The sequence below is a fragment of the Camponotus vicinus genome, unplaced genomic scaffold (assembly GCF_025532165.1).
Source record: "Camponotus vicinus isolate PSW18456_S1 unplaced genomic scaffold, iyCamVici1.0 SCAF_3, whole genome shotgun sequence".
In the NCBI taxonomy this organism is placed as follows: Eukaryota; Metazoa; Arthropoda; class Insecta; order Hymenoptera; family Formicidae; genus Camponotus; species Camponotus vicinus.
The window spans coordinates 20433750-20459249 of record NW_028141967.1 but is presented as its reverse complement, the minus strand read 5'-3'; the positions used below and the strand labels follow the sequence as shown (position 1 = coordinate 20459249).

General features: G+C 30.6%; 4 protein-coding genes across 7 annotated transcripts; 2 read left to right on the top strand and 2 right to left on the bottom strand.

The window, feature by feature from the left end:
• Positions 1 to 1902: 1902 nt before the first annotated feature.
• Mge (translocase of outer mitochondrial membrane 22 homolog mge) lies at positions 1903 to 4383 on the bottom strand. 2 transcript variants are annotated; one of them, XM_083095263.1, is made up of 5 exons: positions 4267 to 4383; positions 3731 to 3842; positions 3343 to 3446; positions 2831 to 2936; positions 1903 to 2721 (listed from the first exon to the last, which is right to left on the bottom strand). In XM_083095263.1, the coding sequence occupies exons 2-5, from the start codon at positions 3771 to 3773 to the stop codon at positions 2516 to 2518; spliced, it is 459 nt and encodes a 152-aa protein (XP_082951389.1). In that variant the 5' UTR covers positions 3774 to 3842; positions 4267 to 4383; the 3' UTR covers positions 1903 to 2515. The 2 variants fall into 2 exon arrangements, with proteins under 2 accessions (XP_082951389.1, XP_082951388.1); XM_083095262.1 differs by lacking the exon at positions 4267 to 4383 and adding an exon at positions 3918 to 3965.
• Positions 4185 to 11888, top strand: Flii (FLII actin remodeling protein). Of its 2 annotated transcripts, none has more exons than XM_083095260.1 (22): positions 4185 to 4623; positions 4969 to 5079; positions 5282 to 5520; positions 5625 to 5786; positions 5858 to 6078; positions 6154 to 6370; positions 6476 to 6717; positions 6817 to 6905; positions 6983 to 7053; positions 7161 to 7407; positions 7522 to 7707; positions 7791 to 8105; positions 8302 to 8474; positions 8549 to 8675; positions 8758 to 8880; positions 8967 to 9170; positions 9281 to 9402; positions 9503 to 9754; positions 9896 to 10025; positions 10233 to 10415; positions 10524 to 10637; positions 10751 to 11888. In XM_083095260.1, the coding sequence occupies exons 1-22, from the start codon at positions 4561 to 4563 to the stop codon at positions 10883 to 10885; spliced, it is 3726 nt and encodes a 1241-aa protein (XP_082951386.1). In that variant the 5' UTR covers positions 4185 to 4560; the 3' UTR covers positions 10886 to 11888. The 2 variants fall into 2 exon arrangements, with proteins under 2 accessions (XP_082951386.1, XP_082951387.1); XM_083095261.1 differs by lacking the exon at positions 4185 to 4623 and adding an exon at positions 4802 to 4861.
• On the bottom strand, positions 10883 to 13188 carry Emre (Essential MCU regulator). The gene is made up of 2 exons (XM_083095264.1): positions 12524 to 13188; positions 10883 to 12217 (listed from the first exon to the last, which is right to left on the bottom strand). The coding sequence occupies exon 1, from the start codon at positions 12863 to 12865 to the stop codon at positions 12587 to 12589; it is 279 nt and encodes a 92-aa protein (XP_082951390.1). The 5' UTR covers positions 12866 to 13188; the 3' UTR covers positions 10883 to 12217; positions 12524 to 12586.
• A 10264-nt stretch (positions 13189 to 23452) lies between these two features.
• On the top strand, positions 23453 to 25500 carry Dph5 (diphthine methyl ester synthase). Of its 2 annotated transcripts, XM_083095196.1 has the most exons (5): positions 23453 to 23608; positions 23688 to 23826; positions 23965 to 24141; positions 24251 to 24575; positions 24716 to 25500. In XM_083095196.1, the coding sequence occupies exons 2-5, from the start codon at positions 23692 to 23694 to the stop codon at positions 24928 to 24930; spliced, it is 852 nt and encodes a 283-aa protein (XP_082951322.1). In that variant the 5' UTR covers positions 23453 to 23608; positions 23688 to 23691; the 3' UTR covers positions 24931 to 25500. The 2 variants fall into 2 exon arrangements, with proteins under 2 accessions (XP_082951322.1, XP_082951321.1); XM_083095195.1 differs by lacking the exon at positions 23453 to 23608 and having other exon boundaries at positions 23615 to 23826.

Sequence of the window (25500 nt, the reverse complement as noted above, 5' to 3'; positions counted from 1 at the left end):
ATATTTTCTTCTATAATTTAAAAGACGATCGATAACTATATTAATGAAAATCATTCGTTCCGTTATTTTCTATTAAACGTGGCCACAATGCGATTTTTAATTATATTTTAAAACTTATAGAGCTCATTTCTTCAGCTAATCATGCGAGAAATAGGATATGTATTTTATTCTCAATCGTGAAATTCGTATAAAGTCGCGTATATATTAATCGCAAATAAATCGGACAGTGAATTTTATGTTCATAAACAATACGGATCACAAATGTTTGTTAAAATATCTTCGTCTGTCAACATTTGTGTGATAATAATTATATCGCACGCGTGTCTATTGATTCGATTATTATATTATAAAAATTATGCGTATCTCGCAATTGAATATTCGATTATTGTCGATTTATTTATTCGTCGCGTTTTCTCGCGAATTTTAAATCGCAATTTATTTTGTAATTTAATCTTTGATTTACATCAAAGCTTGTTCTATCTTTACACGTTTTAAATATTTCTTTTCATGGTCTGCACGAAATGCGTCAATAATGCAAATACTTTGTTTTACAATCGAAGAAATGATTTTATCAATAATTTTATTAATGACTCTTTTGATCACGATTATTTACGTTTATACGTTATTTATATAAAACTAATTAAATTCTATTATTCTATGTCGATTATTAATAATAAATATCGCGTAATTAATCATCACTAATCAGTCTTGTCTGGTCTATGTAAAAATTTTTAGTAAATTTTATATCATACGTATACTTTGGACACTTTCGTGTAATAAATTTTATTTTGTATTAAGTTTAAAATTATAGTTTATATTAAATTTGTATTATATTTTGTAATACATATTTCTAATGCATTGTATTTTATATATTCTGCATTAAATTTTGTAATATATATATTTGTAATTAATTATTTTTATATTACATAATTTAATATTTTGTAATGTGGTTTTTATGTAATTGCAAATTAATTATAATTTATGTTGTATATATTATAATTATGTAATATATATTTTTTATATGTATTATATTCTGTGTTTAAAAACTCTATTAAAAAAAATAAAAATAAATAAAAAAATTGTTCCTCCTCAATTTTTCCTCCCCTGTATCTCCGCCTTAACGAAGGTATTTGCCAGGTGAGGAGGTTTCAGTACTCTCATAAACCTGAGAGCTATGCCGGCGGTAACATACGCCGATATTCATATAGTCTATTCTTATATTTAAAATCATTTGGACAACGTATGGACACACATAGATACACATATAGGTAAGTAATTTATAAAAATTATTTTTATAAAAATTATTATTTATTATATTTATACATTATTTTCAAAATAATGATTGTTATACTCTGGTGCTACCGGCATTTCGTGCACATAGCACGGAACAAAACCAGAAATTGTGCACATTATATATTACCCTCTGAGATTCATGGACATTGGCTTTGTAGTTCATGTCCACGTTTTCAATGTCCATAGAGGGAGTATCGCTTTCAGGGATCACCTAAAAACAGGCCATGATATCTCTTAGTCTTCTCTCTGTTTATATACTAATTTATCGCGAATTACAATCGATTAAAATTTTAAGTAAAATTTTCTTAACACTATTGATTTAATGATATTAGAATATAATTTAATTATATTAGAAAATTATTTTTTATGATATACAAAAGATTTTGCAACATGTTATTTCCTACAATTTTTCATGAAACTATATTAAATATCTTCCAATATTTTTACTAGAAACTTTTACAACTCTTAACATTTCACAAATAGAAAGTATAAAAATTGATAATATTATTATACAGAGCTGTCATTGCATTTATTACTCAATAATATTTTACATAATGTTATGCAGGAGAGATAAACAATATGACGATATATAGATTGAACGATATTAAAGACTATTTCACTATGCCTTTTATTTCTTTTCTCGAAATTACAATATAACAGGGGAAATATATCAAGGATAACCACCATGTTATCCCAATAACAGAGATTGTGTAGTAACTATTATGTATAATTGCTTATTCAATTTCTCAATTGCTCATTCACAATGAATACCGCTGTTGCCTTTTTTGTTTAAACAAAATGCTACTGTTGCTTCTGCAACGTGTTTTATCGCATTGATAATAAAATGTCGCACGACATCATACGTTAGTTCTCAGTAAAAATTACGAAGAATTAGATAATTTGTAGGTGTGAATATAGAGACACAGAGGGTGGACTAGACCAAGAGATGCATATTGCATTAATTTATTAATTTGTATATAGAACGATTCAAATTTTTTATTATTTTACCTCGTCCATTTTGCAAGAATTATTCTGGCTCAGGATAATTACATGCTTGATTTATGCGAGTCCTCGTTCGCTACATTCACAATTTTGTGTAAAATCTTATGATAAACAAGTTATACTAATAAATAATTGAGCAGATAACTCAATTAACACATTTCCTGATTTGGATATTTCTGTATGTGTCTTTATACACGTATATGTGTGAATATATAATAGTTTATCGCTGAACAGGTGGTGCCATTGGAAGCCCCGAGGTGTTGACACCGGACAAAGCAGTATTAGGGCCTAAGAGAACTTGTTTCTGTTGCGTACGTTGCAGGTCTTCCATTTGTGCACGCTCCATTTCAAATATAATTGGTGCGAAAAGAATGGTGGACGAACTGAAGACCAGCCATGTAGCTGAACATGAATATGCATATAGACCTGTAAAGATATATTTATATTAAACACACATGAAATTTATTCTCAATTTATACATATTTTCAATTTGATCATATATTTACAAAAATATGTATATCTTGGGAGAAAGTACCTTTGATACATGTATATAGGCAGGTCCCAACATTATATCCAAAATTGCGAACTGGCTCGGGAAACATTTCAGTAAGTCCTAATAATCTTTCCGTTAAGCTCTCATCCTTGAAAAAAATATGAAAAATTTTCATCAATTGACTAAATATTAAAAACGCTTATTTCTTATTATTAAAGAAAGTATTAAAATGTTATACTCATAAGATAAATGTACATGTATAAGTGGTTCACAAACTTGAGTTTTGAAAAGGATCATGTGTACATTATTCATCTTCACATACCTGATTTTGAGAGAAAAGCTGAGCTTTTCTTTCATATAATACTTCGCGTAACCACATATCTTAATAATGCATGGAATTATACATGTAACCCTAAAGATAAATCTTTTACAACATCCTGTATTTTACAAACGTCAAGACAAAACCCGTGTAAGTCACATGTCTCGATGTACAATTATCTTACAAGTTATCATCTCTTTTCTCTCCTCGTACAGAGACACGTTATCGCCTATACCTCCTCGTCGTCGTCCTCTTCGTCGGGGAGGAGCGACTTCACCTCAGGGGAGCGCACGTCGCTGCTGCCCATGCCGCTATCGACCTGATGATCCAGCTCCTCAACTGAAGCCATATATACACGAGGATGAGCGTGAACGATTTGTCTCGCTTGCCAGATTTGTTTCGAGAATAACGCGGACGAGAATCACACGGCGTCAAGCACGTTCACGATCATTCACAATCCAGAGCGGTGCACTCTCTCTCTCTCTCTCTCCCTCTCCCCCTCTTCCTGTCTCTCTCTTTCTTTCGCGCGTGCTCCAAGTCGGTACAACGCGACTCAAGTTTCGGATTCACGCGCGCAATGCGAAGCTAACGCGGAGCAAAGAAGCGAAGGCAACGATTTGTACCTGTAGACGAGGTTCCCCGCACTACTGATGTCCATGCTGCCATTCCCTCTGCCCACAACGATATCTCGATCACGCTGAATTTTTCTCGCGAAAGGTGACAATTACTGTGAAACTATATAGAAAAAATTTATAGTTCGATATCGAATTTATCGCGTATAACGTTTGCGATAAACAGGGATGCTCAAACCTTTCGCAATCGCGGACATTTCGAGAATCGCATTTTTTAATGCTTCAATATTTTTAATAATTTTTATATTTACAACAAAATTACATCCATCTGACAAGAATATAAGATACATGAAAAATTTGTCGCGATATGATATCCTAATCATATTACTTTGCTTTCATTTAGCACTAGTTAAAATGAGTAACCTCTGTAAAATGACAAGACAATGTTTGATTTAAAAAATTTATTCCAATAAAAAATGATAATTTATACAGACTATTAATCAGACGATTATATTTTAATAGCAATTAAATCGATAAATAGATCGTCATTAATTCGCGATTATCACACATCTGCGAATGATGTCCACCTCTGAAAATCCAGTCGTCGTTTTTTCGTCGTGATGCGCGCTCGATCCGGCGACGGGGCGAGGACGAGCCGTTGGACCCAGATGCGACAGTCGAAGCGAAGCGAGGGAGTTCGGCGGTTATCGCGCGCTTGCCACATGGCACGATAAGATCGGCACGACATCGGACATCCTGATCGAATGGACGTGACGCATCGCGATACCGATACTTAGCAAGATACCGAGCATCTCGTGTCTTGGGGCACGCACGTCGTCGTCGACGTCGACGTGGTCGTCGTGCAACAACCACCCGGCGCGATGGCGAACACCGGGGTGTTGCCGTTCGTGCGAGGCGTGGACTTCAGCAGCAACGACTTCGGCGTGAGTACGCGGGGGATTTAACGGGGGATTAACCTCAAAGAGAGACTCTAAAGTGTCCAGTCAGATGTACCTATCGTTAGATTATCGTGTGTTTCTCAATCTTATTTTTTTCTTTTTTTTTTGTTTATTTTTATCGTTTGCAATTTTGTTGATTCAATAGTAAGGATATTCTTGATGTACAAGTGTGATACATGGTTATCTCAAGACGAAAAAAAAAACATTTTTAATAAAATGAATGGCAAGCTATTTTTTTTCTGTCAATATTTGGTCATGACAGAGCTTAGGATCAATTACATGAATATATATAGCAGTCAGTTATAACAAAGTTTATTTTAATATTTTTAGGATGGCAAATTTCCAGAATCTATGCGTCTCATGACTGGAATACAATGGTTGAAATTAGACAAAACAAATTTGACAGAGATTCCAGAGGAGATGGGCAAATTATTGAAATTGGTAAAGCAGCATTCATAGAATAGTATCAGTAATAGTAGTATTAGTAGTATATTTTATATCATTATTATTATTATTTTTATTATTATTTTATTAAATATATATATATAATTATTATTCATATGAATTTATTAAAGACAATTTATATGTATATAATATTATTAAATGGTTAAAAGTACTTTGATATGATTTAATCATCTGTCAGGAACATCTGTCACTTGTCAAAAATAAGTTGGAACGCTTATATGGAGAATTAACAGAATTGGGATGTCTCAGGACGTTGAACATAAGACATAATAATATAAAATCTAGTGGTATTCCAGCAGAATTATTTCACTTAGAGGAATTGACAACATTAGATTTAAGTCATAATAATTTGAAGGAGGTACCTGAAGGCCTAGAGAGAGCACGTTCTTTGCTCAATCTTAACTTAAGCCATAATCAGTATGTATCAACAATTAATACATATTATAATCATGTAGAAAATTATTGAGATTGACATATAGAAAAATATTGAGAGGATTCTGATATTATTTTTATTCTTTCAGTATCGAGACTATACCAAATACACTGTTTATCCATTTGACAGACTTATTGTTCTTAGATCTTAGCCACAATAAATTAGAAACAGTACCACCACAAACTCGACGATTGGCTAATCTACAGACTTTAAATTTGAATCATAATCCTTTGGGTCATTTCCAATTAAGGTATGAATAATGTTGTATCAATTTTTAGAATATTTCTTTTAATAAGAATTCTTTATTTTAAATTATTTCAGACAACTGCCATCATTGATGAATTTAACAACATTACAAATGCGGAACACACAACGAACATTGAGTAATATACCTTCTAGTCTAGAAACTTTAACCAATTTACAAGAGCTTGATTTGTCACAAAACAATTTACCTCGAGTGCCCGATGCACTTTATTCTTTATCAAACTTACGTCGTTTAAATCTCAGTGACAATCAGATAATGGAACTATCAACAGCAATTGGTAAATAGATTGCTTTACAACTGTCTTACCTATGTAATTAATAGAATAGAGTAATAAAATCTATACATCTTTCAGAACTTTGGATGAAATTGGAAATTTTGAATGTATCACGAAACAAATTAAGTGCAATTCCAGCTTCTCTATGCAAGATTTCTACATTAAAAAGATTGTATTTAAATGATAATGAATTAGATTTTGAGGGTATACCTTCTGGAATAGGAAAATTATCATCTCTACAAGTATTCTCTGCTGCTAACAATCATTTAGAAATGATACCAGAAGGATTATGCAGGTAAGGATTTAAAAAATTTTTTTCTACTTTACTTTATTGTAAGAGGAATAGAGATCTTATTCTTTAATAAAATATTGTAAAGAGAAACTTATCTTTTTTTTTTAGATGTGGTGCATTAAAGCAATTAATATTAACATCAAATCGATTAATCACTGTACCAGACGCCATTCATCTTCTTACTGATCTAGAACAGTTGGATTTACGAGACAATCCAAATTTAGTGATGCCACCAAAACCAACAGAAGTACAAAGGGGATCGGGCATCGAATTTTATAATATCGACTTCTCATTGCAACATCAATTGCGTCTTGCTGGTGCTAATGTACCAGTTCCAGTTCAAGCTGCTAGTATGTATTATGGCTATCAAATGTATTCAATTTGAAGTAAAATGAACAGATCTAATATTGTGCGTCTTGTTTTACGATTTTGTATGTTTTTGATTCTAGACAGTAAAGATCCAATTGCACGTAAAATGAGGTTGAGAAGAAGAAGAGATCAGGAAGAGGCTGATCAAGATCAAGCTAAGATACTTAAAGTATACCATTTTTTCATTAATTAGTACAACAGAGTTTATACAAAAAAAAAAGATGCAATTTTTATGATTATTTTCAGGGCATGAAAGACATAGCAAAGGATAAAAATAAAGATAAAGAATGTGAGGAATCAAAAGCAGAATCCTTAAAGTAAGTAGAATATATAAATTTTCTATGTATTATATAGCAAAGTTATATTATAGTTATAGTATAAATTTTTATTACACTTATATAGAATCAAATAACTAATGTTTTAGGCCCAAGCGATGGGATGAAGCTTTAGAAAAACCACCACTAGACTACTCCGAATTTTTCGACGAAGATGCTGGTCAAATACCCGGGCTATCGGTCTGGGAAATAGAAAATTTTCTACCAAACGAGATCGAGGAGGTAGCGCACGGCAAGTTTTACGAAGGTGATTGTTACATCATCTTAAAAACCGGGATAGACGAGGGTGGATCGTTGACTTGGGCAATTTATTTCTGGATTGGAGAAAAGGCAACGGTAGGTGTATTTTCGAATTGATATAATAAAAGAAAAAGTTAAGGACATGCTAATAATTATTTATTTACGCATATAATTACGCACGATTAATTTAATTATAATTTGTGCCCGCAGTTGGATAAAAGAGCGTGTGCGGCGATCCATGCTGTAAATTTGAGAAATTACTTGGGCGCACAATGCCGAACGATCAGAGAGGAACAGGGAGACGAATCAGATGAATTTCTAATGCTATTCGATTCGGATATTACATACATCGAAGGCGGGCGAACATCGTCTGGTTTCTATACGGTGGAGGATACAGTGAGGATCTAATTCTTTCTTATATATATGTCATGATTAAGTTGTCCAAAGAATTTTTAATCTCAAAATTATGTTTTTTTCAGCCGGCAATTACTCGTCTATACAGAGTACACGCGGCAGGAGCATCTATACATTTGGAACCAGTTCCAGTCTGTATTGAATCTCTGGATCTTGATTATGTATTTGTTCTTGATACAGGAAATAAAATATTCATGTGGTATGGAAAGAAAGCGAAAAGCACGCTAAAATCCAAAGCGCGACTGATGGCGGAGAAAATTAATAAGAACGAACGAAAAAATAAAGCCGAAATTATAACGGAAGTTATGAACACCGAATCAGAAGATTTCCTGCTACATTTAGGCGTGGAAGAACATGAACGGAAAAACCTGCAAATTATTGTAAGTTCTTTTTTTAATAACTTAATAACGCAATAAAAATAAATTTACAATTATATAAGAAAAAATTTTAAGTTTTATCTGTTTTATATTAATGTATACTAATGTATAATTATTTCTTATATAATTCTTTCATATATAATATATATTCTATAATTATTTCTTATTATTGTAATAATCTCGCTTGTTTTTACGATAGGAACACGTAGATCCAAATTTTATGCCTCTTACGCCTAGATTGTATCAAGTTCAACTCGGAATGGGTTATCTGGAATTACCACAAGTCGAAGTTCCTCACGGAAAATTAACAAATACCTTGCTGAATAATCGCAATGTATATATATTAGATTGTTATTTGGATGTATATGTTTGGTAAGTATAAAGAATTTACTCTTAAATTAAACACAAAACATATGTTGATTGATTAATTCCACATATAATTATAGGTTTGGTAAAAAATCAACAAGATTAGTGCGCGCCGCTGCTGTAAAATTATCTCAAGAATTGTTTAATATGATAGAAAGGCCGGAATATGCAATGGTAACAAGATTGCAAGAGGGCACTGAATCCCAGGTACAAATATATACTCTTTTAATTTCCATTGCAATCTCTTCATTAAAATATATTTCATGCATTATATTTTATATATACATAGATCTTTAAGTCTAAATTTATTGGATGGGACGAAGTGATTGCTGTGGATTTCACTAGGACAGCTGAATCGGTCGCTAAAACTGGAGCAGATCTTACTAAATGGGCTAAGCAACAGGAAACAAAAGTGCGTTCACATTTTGCAAGAATTTAATATTTATTTTAATATTTCTCTTATTTCTATTACTTTTATTTTTTTTCTGTTATTTTTAGGCGGATTTGGCCGCTTTATTTATGCCGCGACAACCATTGATGTCAGCTGCCGAAGCGCATCAACTCATGACGGAGTGGAACGACGATTTGGAAGGAATGGAAGCGTTGGTGTTGGAAGGGAAAAAATTTGTTCGCCTGCCAGAGGAGGAATTAGGACATTTTTACAGTGCAGATTGTTATGTTTTCTTATGTCGGTATTGGATGGTATGTAGATATCACATTTTATTAAAGTAAAAATAAAAGAAATTAGAATAAAAAAACTGTTAAAGTAAAAAATTTATGATAAATGGTCATTTGCTTTTTTATTACACTAGCCACTGGATATAACAGAGAACGAAGATGGTGAGGAGCAATACGAAGATGATTATCAGTGTACAGTATATTTTTGGCAAGGTAGAGATGCAGGAAATATGGGATGGTTAACATTTACATTTAGGTAAAATATATAGATATATTTATTTATTAAGATATTAAATTTATCTTTATTTTATCTTAATCTCTAAAGTAAAAACCTTGTCCTTATATTGCTGTTTCAGTTTGCAAAAGAAATTTAAATCGTTGTTTGGTGAAAACTTGGAAGTTGTGAGAACACATCAGCAACAAGAAAATTTAAAATTTATGAGTTATTTCAAGCGTAAATTCATCATTCATCAAGGCAAACGTAAACAGCCGAAACCTGCGGGTAGTAACAAAGTGGAGTTTTATCATCTGCGTAGTAATGGAAGTGCCTTGTGCACTCGGCTTATCCAAATACCGGCAGATTCAACATTATTAAATTCTGCATTCTGGTAAGACGTCTGATACACGAATACATTCCATCTTTAATATAAATATAAATATATATAAATATATATATATATATATATATATATATATATATATATATATATATATATTTATATATGCAAATCTTCTTTTTTTATTTATAGTTATCTCTTAAATGTGCCATTCAACAATTCTGATGAAGGAACTGGTATTGTATACGCGTGGATTGGGTCAAAAGCTGATCCCGAAGACGCTCGTTTAATCGGAGAAATTGCAGAAGAAATGTTCAATAATGTGAGTTATATATCTTGTACTTGTATTTAAATCTGAAAATCTGATTTCAAACTTGCGTACTTATGTGAAATGAGTAATATAAGCAAATATCTGTTAAAATATTTCAATATATTTCAAAATAGAATTATCTTTTGCTATTCTTTTATATACAAAATATATTTTTGTATGTCATTTTATATTAATAATAAATATAAATATATGTTATAGCCTTGGATAAGTCTGCAAGTATTAAACGAAGGCGAAGAACCAGATAATTTCTTCTGGGTAGCACTTGGAGGAAAGAAACCTTATGACACTGATGCAGAGTATATGAATTATACAAGACTATTTAGATGTTCTAATGAGAAGGGATACTTTACGATTAGTGAAAAGTGCACTGATTTTTGTCAAGTAAGTTTCTATAAATATAAAAATATTGATATTAGCTTCTTATAATATTTTTAAAAGTTTTTTGATTTTTTATGAATCAGAAATAATAGATAACACTACTTTTTGCAGGATGATTTGGCAGATGATGATATAATGATCCTCGATAATGGAGAACAAGTGTTTCTCTGGTTAGGCACTCGTTGTTCAGAAGTCGAAATCAAATTGGCCTATAAATCGGCTCAGGTAAATTATACAAATTCAATTATCATACTTTTTGTAAAAATGTTCAATGACAAAAATTAATTTCGAGCATTCAGGGCAATGTAAAATCAGTTAATGTTTCATTCCTTTTCCAGGTATATATTCAACACTTGCGCGTGAAGCAACCTGAGAAACCGCGTAAATTATTTTTAACTGCCAAAGGTAAGGAATCTAGGAGATTCACGAAATGTTTTCATGGTTGGGGTTTACACAAAAGACCACCGCAGTAAAATCGAGTCAGTTTTTACTCTACGCTTACCATTTGGAATAGTTTTATACACAGGTAAAATGAACACAAGCGCAACATTCTTAGACTTGTAATATATCGCGATCTTATTTTTTCGTTTTTACTCGCATTTTGCAATCAAACAGAAGTCAATCCATCGCAATAATCTGTACATCTTGATGCGAACAATTGACCTAAATGAGAAAACATGGTAATTGCTCATTAAATAATATATTTAATTTACAAAGCTTATATTTTTGCGTTTGCTTTTGACTAACTGAATAATTCTTTATGGACTATTTTGAGCATATTAATACTATGCATCAATCTGTTTGGCGTATTCAGTCGATTTTTTTACTAGCAGACAGGTTTTTTCGATTACATTTGTTTCTTTAACTGATGCAAGTATAAATAGTTCTTCTATTATACTTGTATTTTGGAAATCAACAAGATTCTTTGTGATGAGATTCTCTTCTACTTTATTATACACTAAAAAGGAGATTTATCTGCCTTAATCATTATAATCTGTGTTCTGTGTATTCAACAAGACTTATTTATTTATTTATGCACACATATTTATGAATTTTCATACAGATTAGACTGCATATCTGCTTTTATTTCTTACAATTTTGTTTCAGATAGATAATGTGATTGTACACATTTTAAGAAATTGTTCGATGAATTGTGATACATATTTTATCGTCGAATTGTAATATTAAAAAAAGCATTTTTTTTTTAATAGAGAAATATTAATCTTTCTGTAAGAAGGATAAATTTATTATCTGTATAGTGTTAAAAGGGTTGAAATAGAGTCTTTTCACGAGTTTTCTAGATTTGTGCTATGCGCCTATAGTAAATATTATTAAAAAATGTCAATTCTAAGCGGATTATTGAAAATCGCATTTAGAAATTTGTGAATATTAATCAAAGACTGAAAAAAAATACATGTAATTATAATAGCATGTACATCTGATATAAAACGCCACTCGATTGTATAGATGCCATAATGAGCGTTTTTGTATTACTTACACTGTATTTAACATATAATTCAATTTATTTATAGATATTATATATATATTTAGATCAAAAAACACAATAGTGTCTTGCACCGTCATGTGCAATAACAGCAAGATTTATACATAGATTTTTTAAAAGCTCTACTTCCAACAACTGTATAAATAAATATTTCTATAATAATTTACATAATCTCTCTCAGGTATTAGAGTAATCATAAATAAGATACCTAAATTGTATAAGCAATGAGATTTCTCTCCATGTGTCACTTGAGTTTGTATAATTACTCCTCTTGTATCACCTCATGTTGCATCAAATGACTCTGAAAATAAGCCAGTGCAAAAGTAAAATTTTGATGAGTAAGAATTATATATAAGAATTTTTTGGTCACATTTAACATTAACATAGATCATTAAAATCTAATATTAGTAATCTTCATATTAGAGAGAGAGAATCAATAAGTTAAAATCAATAACGAAATGAACATAAGCTATTACTTTGAAAGCAATTCTTCTAACTTTCAATATATGAAAATATATAATTTTTTTAGCACATATTTAAACATTAAAAGAATAATTTTTTAAATTTTACAATTATTACGAATTATACGAGAAGCATGAAGAATTACCATTAGCATTAAGAGCATCTCTATTTTCAACAATTATAATGGAACGAAACGCTGATCGTTGTACTAATTATCATCGTCGTCATCGTCATCGTCGGAGGGAACGAAGAGATCATTCTCCTCCAGGAAGTTGGCTATGTTTTTGCTGATCGTGGCGCCGACCAGGAGACCGAACACGACACTGCTGACGACGCCCAGGAAGCTGAATGGAGTTCTCTTTGGCTCGGGCAGGATTGCCCCGGATGGTGTGGTTATCGTTGACCGGAGAAACGGCCTGGATATTGTGTTCGTTTCCTTAACAATAATCGCGCCGTAAAATAAAGACCTCACCCTGTGCAACAGCATTCTCTTTTCCCTGGATTTATTTTCAGATAAATCAGCTGATCACTTTTTTCCCGTACACGAGCCGGTAGAAGCCACGAACATAAAATATATAGACGGAAAGACGGAGTCTATTTTGCGATGATGGGAGAATTTGCGGAAAGGGAGGGGGAAGTACCAACAGAGAGAAGCCTGAGAGCGGCCATGCCCCTGATTTAGGTGGAACCCGTATTTGAAGCGCCTCTATGTCCATAAAACGTGGACATTGAACTACATAGCCATGTCCATGAAACTTTTCAAAGGGTAACATGCTATGTCCACGATTTGTGGTTCTGTTCCGTACTATATGCACAAAGTGCCGGCAATATGACTGCAAAAATATGAATGCAAGACAAGTTATGTATACATCTTTAATGTAAATAAGATTTGTGGTCTCTCTTTCTCCATATATATATATATATATATATATATATATATATATATATATATATATATCGAGATTTATACTAAAAATAGCTATATACAATATATAGAAATTTATTCATAATATGACTATACTTGAAAATAAGATATTTTTTACCAGACTATTAATAAATAATTTATATATTTAAAGAGAGAGAAAGTTTGATATTATTTTCAATATAGATCCTACACATTTCTTAAGAATAAAAGTTCTAAATAATAAAGATGTATATATATATATATATATATATATATATATATGTATATATATACACGCGCGCGCGCGCGCGCGCGTGTGTGTGTGTGTGTGTGTGGTATATACGTATGTATGTACGTATGTATGTATAAAAGCAATGCGAAAGTTACGTGAGGAAGCGAGAAGGACAAGTAAAATAACAATAAGAGCGAACGAGATAGAAATAGCACGAGCAACGAGACTCGAGCTCGAGAATCGGATTTTTCTTGCGCGCTATTATTTTCCTCTCGCTCGCACCTATTACTGTCTCGCTCGCTCCTATTACTGTCTCGCTCGCTCCTATTATTGTCTCGCTCGTTCTTGTTACTGTTTCGCTCGCTCTCGATTCTTGGGTCCGCTTATCTTTCCGAGCTATCTATCACGATTGTCAAGTGTGACAAAGAAAGTAAGACCATGAGTAGAGAGCGAGCGAGATGACCTATCATCAAAGAGTTCCGAAGTCTCTTACAATCGGTTTCTTCGCTTCCTCTATCCATTCGCAATTCACGAAAATGTAAACATCTTATAAAATAAAAATTGAAACTTTTATTTTTAATTTTATCGGTTTGAAAGTAATTTTAATGAATTAATGAGATTTTGGCGATTAAAATGATATCAAACATGACGTAAATCGGGTAATTTTTAATTAATCTGATAATAAATATTTCATTATAATTATATATTTAATTAAATTTATGCGATTTATATCGTGTTTGGTATTATTTTAATCGCAAAATTCTCATTATTCTATTAAAATTACTTTCAAATGAATAAAAAATGCATTTTATTTTTTGACATATATTCGTGAATATTATAAATGAAGTCTCGTGTAAGAAATTTCGGAATCTGCGGCATCGGGAATTTTTTCGTTATTTATAATAATATATGACTTTAAATTGCCATAAAATAAAAACTAAAGCTTTTATATTTTGTTTGATCTTTTTTGATTAAAAGGGATTAATGAAATTCTTGCGTTTAAAATGACATCGAACACAATATAATTCGGATAACTTTTACTTATTGTTATATAAGTAAAAGAATGTTTCTAATTGAAAATTATTTGAATAAAATGTTGGGTTTAATGTGATTTTACAATTAGTCGTAAAAATCATATTAATTCTAAAATTATGTTCAGTAAGATAAATTAAGTAATATAAAAATTTTAGTTTCTAATACATTTTCAATGTTATCAATTGTGGTGTTCACATGACGTCTCCTGGTCTAAATATGTTCAATATAATTAATATTAAATGGTCTATATATTGTGCAGTGAAACAATTTATTTTAATTTATTATATATATATATGTATATACAGGGTGTCGCAGATCACCCGTTTCAGCCGAATATCTCAAAAACTGAGCGCGGCAGACAAAAATATTTCAAACAAAAGTTGTAAGGTTTCAAGTAACGCATTACATGGTGATATCAGTATGACCTTGAAGAGTGTTGTCAAGATCAGGGCAAAATCACTTTGGATTTTTTAAATGGAACTCGCTATTTTTATTACATATTCTTGTAGCTCATCTCAAGAGCTTTCCAAAATACTATAATTAAGTTAGTTTTAATTAAGTACTTTCCGAGTTATGAGGCTTGAAATCATTTCTTAATTTTACATAAACCGTAAAATATCTTGTAAAATATTCATTTTTCGATTATCTTACCTTAATACTTTTATGTACAAAATAATGAGAGGAATCAATTGGTGTAAAGAAAACATAGTTGTTTCGAAGAAAAAATATGTAATTGTTAATTGCAAATTAAAAGAACAGTTAGAAGGAGACAAAGAGTGAGTTAAGCTAAGATTAAAGTTAAACGACGTTGGTAGAAACAGGCATAAGTCAACGATTAAATTATAAGATAAATCGCGATTTAAAATTCCCGAGAAAATGCGACGAATAAATAAATCGATAATATTCGGAATATCCGATTGTGATATGTATACCTTTTATAATATAATAATCGAAGCGTCTCAATAGACATTATAATCGCGCGCGATATAATTATCACATAAATGCGAAGATATTTGGACAGACAATTTGATGTCTGTAATATTTACGAATACAGTACTCATTGTCTGAGTCAATTGCGAATCTTTATAAGATAAATCGCGACTCGAATTCACGGGAAAACGCGACGAATAAATAAGTCCATAATATGCGGAATATTTGATCGCGATACGTAATTTTTATAATATAATAATCGAAGCTCTCAATAGACACGAGCGCGATATAATTGCTATCACGTAAGTATAGAAAATCAAAAATATTTCGACAATCATTTGAGGTCTGTAATGTTTGCGAATATACAATTCACCGACCGATTTACTTGCGAATTTTTATAAGATAAATCGCGATTTAAAATTCGCGATAAAACGCGACGAATAAATAAATCGATAATATTCAAAATATTCAATTGCAGATACGCGAATGATATATCAGTAATATCCGATAAAAAGAGGAGCGATCTTAAAAATGGAGAACGATTAACATCTTGTGTCTACATTAGATTTTGCAACATCAATCTGCGAAGAAAAGTTAAGTAATCCATTGAATGTCGGGAACTTCACTGTAGGAGGGAACGAATCCTGGATCTTCCGGACTATTCCCGATAGCAATGATTTCAGTAATAAATCAACCACAATTATCCCTCGTCATTATCTCCAATTCACGAAATTGATATGCACATTAGAAAACATGTTCTTCCATTATTAAGAAATATATTTCTTTATTGAAAATTAAATGGATATAACGACCTTTTTTATTGAAATGTGATTACGAACGATTATATTTATAAATAATAAAATACATGCATTATTGGAGTTTGTGTTAAATGTGCGAACACATAATTTGGGGTACGGTTCGCGCGCGCGAGACGAATCGAACCCGATATCAGCAAGATTTAAAAAATTTCAATTCGAACAGTGTGCAAAATAAAATAAATCAAATAATTTTAAACAATTAATTCTAGATTAATTCTCTAGATTCTTATTCTTATAACGTTTAAATTAATAATTTCTTTTCTTTTAATCAATATCTTACTGATATAAGTACCCATTCGATTTGTCTCGAAATTTTTAAGTATTCGCACATTTTATATAATATACATGTATAATTTCGCGTATATATAATATATAACATTATTAAAAATTATAAAAATATTTTGGATACGTAAATTTGTGCATGTATTTTATTATACATATATATAAAATGGTATATATCTAAAAACTAATATTTCAAAATGCCGATGGATGTCCAATACCTGCAAATAGTTTCTTAAAAGAAACTAAAAATTAATGTTAATATCCCCAGCACCTAAAAATAATTTTTCAAAAGAGACAAATTATATTAATTAAAAATATATTCGTTCGTAATTATTTTTATCAAAAAATTTATACAAATTAATTACAATATGAAATTACTTGAAAACCTAAAATTTATACACAACGCTATATCCATATTTAATCTACTATTAAATCTTTCTAGCATTATATATTCTAGCATTATATAGACAATAATAATACCAATCCTAATAATGATAGAACATTTTTAACGAAGAAAAGAAAAGATACATTTCTCTCATCTAAATATATATTATTTAAATTAATTCGACGTTAAAGAAGCGTATCATCGTTGAATTACTACCGAAATCATTGCTTTCGGAAATTGCCAGGAAAACCTGAGATTAGTTCCTTCAATCTTACAATAAAAATTCCCAATTTTTAACAGGGCACCGAACTAGACGTCGCGAATGGATCTCACAAGAACCGATGAAAAATAATTCTCCATGATGAAAATCGTTTTGACTCCTTGGCGGTACGAGCCACGCAACTTTCATTAAAGTTTATTTAACGGAAGGAACAATGGTAACTCTTTTATTAAAACGACAATCTCGTCTAAGAACGCGAAAAAGAATGCGAAAAAGGACGCGAAAAGAACACGGTGTTTTCGCAACGGTAATTTATTAATTTATTTATGAATATTTTCCGATATGAAAAAAAAAATTCGTAAATACAAATATAACCAAAAAAAATAAATTATTAAATTCATAATAATTAACTCGCGATTCTATAATATCGAAGGTGATCGTTAAATTTTGTGAAGTTAATATTTAATCGTTGACTTATCACAAATCTTATCGAATCTTCACTCTCTTATTCGACATTTCTTTATATTTAATTAGCAATATTTAGGAATATTATCTGACGAGAGGGACAGCGATAAAATTCTTCTGTTAAAATGATAATCTTGTATAAGAACGCGAAGAGAACGCGGAAAGAACACGGTATTTTCGCAATCATAATTTAATAATTTATTTTAAGAATATTCAGTTCCTCTTTGACATGAAAATACAAACAGTTACTCTTTTATGAATATTCCAAAAATATATACTACAGAAACAAATACTTTAATTTAATGAATTACTATTATGTTAATTACTATTATGTAATCATTATACGTATACTTTCGATAATTTTTCGTGTAATTTACATAAGAATTTACAATCATAAATACAATTTCACATAATATAATTATAGTCATAATTGTATTGTATTTTACAATTAAAATATCAATGTTAGATATTATAATTAAAATACAATTATAACTATTTATAATTTACAATTTACAATTTACAAATTTATGATGCTATCAATATCAAATAATAATTCCATTTATTCAAATATTTAATAACATTGATATAATAATTTGATATTGATATAGCATTAACATTTGGATTTAATATTATATTCGATTTAATACACATACATTTTTAAGTTTTAAAATAAAATATAACATGTTAAGATTTCTTAAACGTTAATAATTATGCAATTTCTTTAATATTTCTGAAGATAATTTTGATAATTTAAATTTCCCTTTTAAAACATTTTTATTTTTAAAACATGTTATATTCATTTTTACGTTTTTAAAAATAAATTCAACTTAATTAAAATAATTTTAATTTACCCCTAGGATTATTGGAATATTAAAAGAAAGAATGAATCTTACTTAATAGCCCTAACAACCCTACTATTAAAGGATTCTAATAATTTTAATAGCTCCAACAATCCTACTATAACAGAATTCTAATGATCTTAAGAGCCCTAACAACCCTAATATTAATAGAAGAATTCTAATGATTTTACTTAATAGCCTTAACAACCCTACTTCCTGATTAACTAAAATTATTCGAGATTTGAGGAACCTATCTCTAATCATCACCTCACCTAATCATGTATATATTTTAGTCACGTGCCCTAACCGCGTACCCTAACCGTACTCTTCAGGCCAGTTGAACCTACCTTTCGTTGATCCTGGCCACTTTCTTTCTCGATCTCCAATCAGAGATCGAAGAAGGAGATAATTACTCCTTCTTTTGCCGGATAATTACCGGCAAAAGAGCGTGAAATATTTACGCTCATTTAGTAACGATCGTTCGATTTCACGATCGTTCGTTAAATATTGAATATAACTTTATTTTAACTGAAATAAAGCCAAATTACTACAAATTTCTATAAATTATATTTTATAGTAAAATATAAAATTAATATGTGTATTTATCATATTACAAATTATTTAATTAATTAATCATTTGGCTTTATATTAAGTTAAAGTAAAGTTTAAAAACAATATCTACAAACAAATTCTACGATGGATGAGCTATGAGCAATTAGAAGATAAGTGCGTATTATAAGAATAAATTAGCATCAAAAATTGATAAAATTGGTAATTGTTAATGCGTGTCCTTTATTTAATAAATTAGACAAAATCTTTACAAAAAAATCTTTTCTTAATCTCTTCTTTTTTTAATTAATATTTCAATATATTTTCGCAATAGATGCAAAGCATAAGTTCGAAAGAACTTATTAAAATTATTTAATTTAATTGAATTAATTTAATTTAATTATTTAATTTAATTTATTTAATTTAATCCATCCTAGCTCATCCATTTTAAGGCAACGGATTTATCTACAATCTACAATCTACATCTACATCTACATCTACATCTACATCTACATCTACATCTGCAATCTCTACGAATCTGTTACCTTAAAGTTAAATAAAAGTTTTTTTCACTCACCGGCACTGATGCGCAACAGCGGAGTTGTTGTTATCGAAGCTAGTTGTCTGTAACATACAAATATAAAATTCATTTATAATAATGCTCACAAAATGCAATTAATATTTAAAAAAATTTTTATCGCGCGGAATTTTATATCCCATGTGTAAAATAATAAGCAGATAAACACGTATGGAAAAATTTTATAAATTTTTGAAACCGTTTTTTAAATAGAAAATTTTATATGACTTTTATAAAAATCTTTCTCTTTAATTCATTTAAATAATAAGATCGAATTATTGTTCGTTTATAACAAGTTAACGATTTATAACAATTAACATATAAATAATAGATATTCACCATCAGGTTGCTCCGCCGATGTAAGATGCCTCTCCCAGGCCTCCTCCTCCTCTCATGTTGTTGGCGCGCGATAACGACACTCCCGCACTCGCGAGCGATATTTTTATATCGCTATTTCCGCTATTTTACGCGCGATACTTAACGGTGTCCGCACTATTTCGGTACAATAAAAAATTTTCTATTTGATCGCGCGATGTATATACTTAATATGTATATACTTTGAACGGCACTCCCGGTTTCGGTACGAGCGAAAATCCCATTTCACTTACGAGAATCAGCTTCGAGTCAACAGGTCGGGAATGCAACGATACAACGAGCAAGGACTAAGCCCAAACCGGAAAGAAGACGAAGCGATTAACGGAAATAGAGGAAAATGAAGTTCACCAACTCTTTTTCGCGCATAATTATCCTATCTCGTATCGAACCTGGACCCGCTAAGCACGATTTCAGGTGCTCCGCCCGGACATATTATGCCTCTCGCGGTTGCTATATGCTACACCAGGCTAGTAGACGGCAAAAGAAGAGGATACCCACATTTTTTAAATGCTAACATTCAGCAATTTAGAAAATGGGGAGGCAACCCCTTTTACCGAGCGAAAATCGTGCCTAGGGGAATCCACTCGACTCCTCGACAGGGTTAACACACGCAGTGCGTGTGGCTGTAGACGAGCAAAGAGAAGGGACCCATTGACGACCATTCCGAGCAATCGATCGAGTTCTAACTAATTCGGGCCGAATCACTTGACGAAGCACGAAGCAAGAGTGTACGTTGCATAGCAACGTGTGCAAACTCGAAACATCCAAGTTAGTTGGCATCGGAAGTAGAGACTCGTGACAATAAATGAAATTGGGATTTTATATGAAAAGTCCAAAAGTTCCGCGAAAACGCGACGACGCGAGAATACTACAACGCGAAAACGCGGTAACGAAGCGCTTGCCGTCCGCGGCACGTTGACGGCACCGACGACGCGAAAGGGTACTTAGCTTCCCATTCAGGCACCTTAAGATTTATCATAAATAGAAAAATTTAAAATAAACCTCAAGGCACCATCCAAGTACTAAGCCCTCCCACCGCGACAAGGTGTACCCCATGGGAGGGTTATATTATATATAATTTTATATATAATATAATACATAATTTGAAATTTATTTTGTAATATAGTACATAAATTTAAATTCGCAAATATAAATAAATATACGATAAATCAAAATATAAAGGATAAGAGAACATCTATTATATAAAGCAATGTTCAAAATAATTGATTTTAAACCTAATTATTGCGCGCAATTAATTTTTACATTTTTACTTTTAAATAGATATATTTTAATATTATAAACTGCGTAATTACAAAATAATTTATATTTCTTAGATATAAACTTTTAAAAATATGATAAATAAAAAAATTTCTATTTTTTTATATATGAAATATTTAAATATATATATTAATTTGAAATGTTTTATAAAACATAAAAGTATCTGAAAATATTAATTAATAACAAATTTTATAAATGTTTTAATTATTTAAAAATAAAATGGAATATTTTTTATAAGTATATATGTATTATATATGTTACAATTTAAAATCACTATTAAATCACAATCAAAGAAATAAAACGAAACGAGAAATATGTATATTTTGAATATATATATTATTGATAAATAATTTATATATTGTTGCGTCCGCGGAACGCGGTATATATCGAACGCGATATATATCGAACACGCGCGACACAATCGGCAAAATACATAGCATACGCTGACGCTCGTGCACTCGTAAATAATAACGCGATTTAAGGTGCCCAAGAATTTTAATAAATCGCGAGTAACATACAAGAATTCAGAATAATCGTAAAACGGATCACAAATAGACGCGCATCCGCACAACTTGACAGCTGGGCTTAGACTCTCTGACAGTCGTTGTTTATAACAATATCTTGACAACGCGCGCGAAAACGATCTTCTTCGAAAGAATTCAACGGGTGACGAATACATTCAGCGGGACGGGACGCGGGGACGCAACAATATAATAAATAATGAATGTGATAAATAATTTATATTAATGACTTACATCATATCTTATTGATCCATCCACTTCCAAAACCTCCTTTTTTCTTTTGCTTCCTTCGCTCTTTTCTCGTGGCACTTTAATCCTCGTTGCACTTACACTTATTCACGAAAAGTTCCTCGTTGCACTTGCAATTGTGTTTAGAGAAAGAATTTGATAATATATGAAACGTCTCACATCACTACTTCACTGCTCAAGAGCCACTGAGCGAATGATCGTAAGTCAAGAACATTACCGCGGTACTGTTTATATCGCCAGGGTCGACTATGTAAAGGAAGAATTTGATAATATATGAAACGTCACTACTTTATTGCTCAAGGTTGCTGTGCGAATGATAATAAAGCCGTGTAACGTATTAACAATAGCGCGATACTGTTTATCAAGGTCGAACACGGTGTTATTGATAATTCTCTCGTTGCCGAAATATTTTCTGTAATATAAAATATTCGCGCGCGGAATATTAAATTATAGAAGTATTTTAATTTATTGATTTAAATTGATTATTTTTTAACAATTTATCACGGAGCCTTTCGTTATGCTAATTATTTGCATCTATAATTCGATTGATTTACTTCGTGTTCTCTCACAATCCAAATTACATTTAGATTGTCAAGTAGAACGATAAAGTAACACGGATGAAATATATTTATAACTCTAAATATTGTAATAATTATTATTGTCCGTAAAAATCGCAACGATCGAAGTAATTATTTAATATTTTGGATTTCTATCATTTAATCGATTTTCGATTAAATTGTATATTGTTTAATAACAAGGATTGAGAAAATTTAAAGCATTGGTCGAAATATAGTTAATTCTAATATTAAAGCTTTAATATAGCGCGCTACTGTTTATTTTTTGTATTGCCAAAGTCGAACACCGTGTTATCGATAATTCGTTGCCGAAATATTTTATATATTATAAAATATACGCTAACGCGGAATATTAAATTATAGAAGTATTTTCATTAATTAATTAATATTGATTATTTATTAAATAACTTATCACGGAACCTTTCGTTATGCTAATTATTTGAATTTATTCGATTATTTTATTTTCAAAGTCAAATTCTATAATATTTAGTTTTGCATTTTAGAAGACTGACTTAGAGCGAGCTAAATAAATAAATAAATAAATAAAAAATAAATAAATGATGTTGAGAAGAAAAAGAACACACATAAATAAATAAATAAATAATAGCGTGGAAAGAGAGAATATACTATTTTTATATAATAAATTATTATTAATTAAATTATTTATATTTTTATTTATATTATTTATATTATCAGAGAGACATATATGTTACCCTCTGAGAACATTCGTGGACATTGGCTTTGTAGTTCATGTTCACGTTTTTAATGTCCACAGAGGGAGTATCGCTTCCAGGGATCACCTAAAAGCGGGCCATGACATCTCTCAGTCTTCTCTCTGTCAACACCATAGACAAACACTATCCACCAATCACAAGTATATGGATAGTAAGATAAATTCTCTATATTGGTAATGATACTGATAGAGATTTTAGAACAAACTGCTGTTACCACCTTGGTTGTGAATGCCATAATTGCCATAGGATAAATTTCAGCAAGGTATTTCAAAACTTGGAAGATGTATATTATTTTTTTGCAACAAAGCAGGTGACGAGCGTAGAGGCTATTTCCGAATAAGAATCATGTTTTATGTGATAGGATTAGGGCTCGGCGATGCGAAAGATGTCACTGTCAAGGGACTCGAAATTATCAAGAAATGTGACCGTGTATATTTGGAGTCATATACTTCTATTTTGACAGTACAACAAAAAGCTCTGGTATTATTCTAATCTTTTATATTTTATGAAATAAACATGTTACAATATAATCCGAATATTTTTATATAACGAAATGTTTAACTTCAATTTAATACATTAAATATACAATTTTCCATCATACATATGTTAATGTAATAGGAAGAGTTCTATGGACGTTCCCTGATCACAGCTGATCGTGAATTAGTAGAGAGTGGTGCAGATGAGATATTGCCAAGGAATGAAGATGAAGATGTTGCTTTTCTAGTTGTAGGAGATCCTTTCGGCGCTACTACACATACAGATTTAATTTTGCGTGCAAAGGAGAGAAATATAAAGGTGCAGAAAATAGAGGAACAATTATTATTCTTAAGAAATATTTAGATTATTTTATGATTTGTTAAAGTATTTGAGAAAGATTATCTGAAAACATTGTGTTTTCAATTAGGTAAAAATCATACACAATTCGTCAATTTTGACTGCAGTTGGTTGCTGTGGTTTACAATTGTATTCATATGGAGAAACAATTTCAATTCCGTATTGGACTGATACTTGGCAGCCAGACAGTTTTTATGAAAAGATAGCTTCTAACAGACAAAGAGGACTGCATACATTATGTCTCTTGGATATTAAAATCAAGGAGCCTACTTTAGAGAGTATCTTGAAAAAGAAGAAGGAATATATGCCTTCAAGATTTATGAGTGTTAATGAAGCAGCTAATCAGTTAATAGCAATACTCGACAATAAAATTCAAGATGGTCATAAAGATTTAGGTTTGTTACACCAAATTCTATTGAGAAAATATAATAATCATAACTATAATAGTACATAAATAATTAAGATTTAATTAATGTGATTGAAGATAATATATTTACACATTATTTTTGAAATAATATTCTTTTTGTTTTTATAGCATTTACACATCAGAGCTTAGCAATAGGTCTGGCACGGGTAGGCTGTGAGGATCAGCATATTGTTGCTTGTTCTCTGCAAGATATGACTCGTGTAGACCTGGGACCACCATTGCACTGCCTCGTTATACCGGCCGAGAAACTGCATCCTCTTGAGATCGAATTTCTAACACAATATATTCTTGATAAAAGTCAATTTAAAGAAATGATACAATAAATTTTTTATTCATATAAAGAAAAGATTAAACTATTGTTTACCTCAGAGAAATACATAAATGCTTAAAATAATGAATTAAAATAAGTTAATTAAGAAATTATTAAATACAATATAAAATATTTATTTTTTAAATGCAAGTTGTATCAATATAATTGTATATTTTTAGAAAATGTCATCAATAAGAACTTACATTTTAATATTTTTACTAATTTATTTAATTAAAATATGCTAATTTTTAAATTCCACTTTTAAAAATCTAGATTTATATTTTATATATATCTCCTTTCTCTAAAGATACATATGCCTGCCAGCATACAAATGTGCAATATGAATTATAGATTTATATTTATTATTAGTATATGATGTTTTATATATTTTGCAAATCTTATTATGGAATCTATAATAATTTCTATCCTCAGAATTACGTCATGTAAAATCTACAAGAGCGCTGTCGTTGATTATATTATTAAATGTTCAGTATTCTCGGCTATATACGCAAAGATCGATTATAAGCGAACTGTATTGTTTCGTGAGACCGCCTCATAAAAGATAGAAAAATTGATTTTCGTA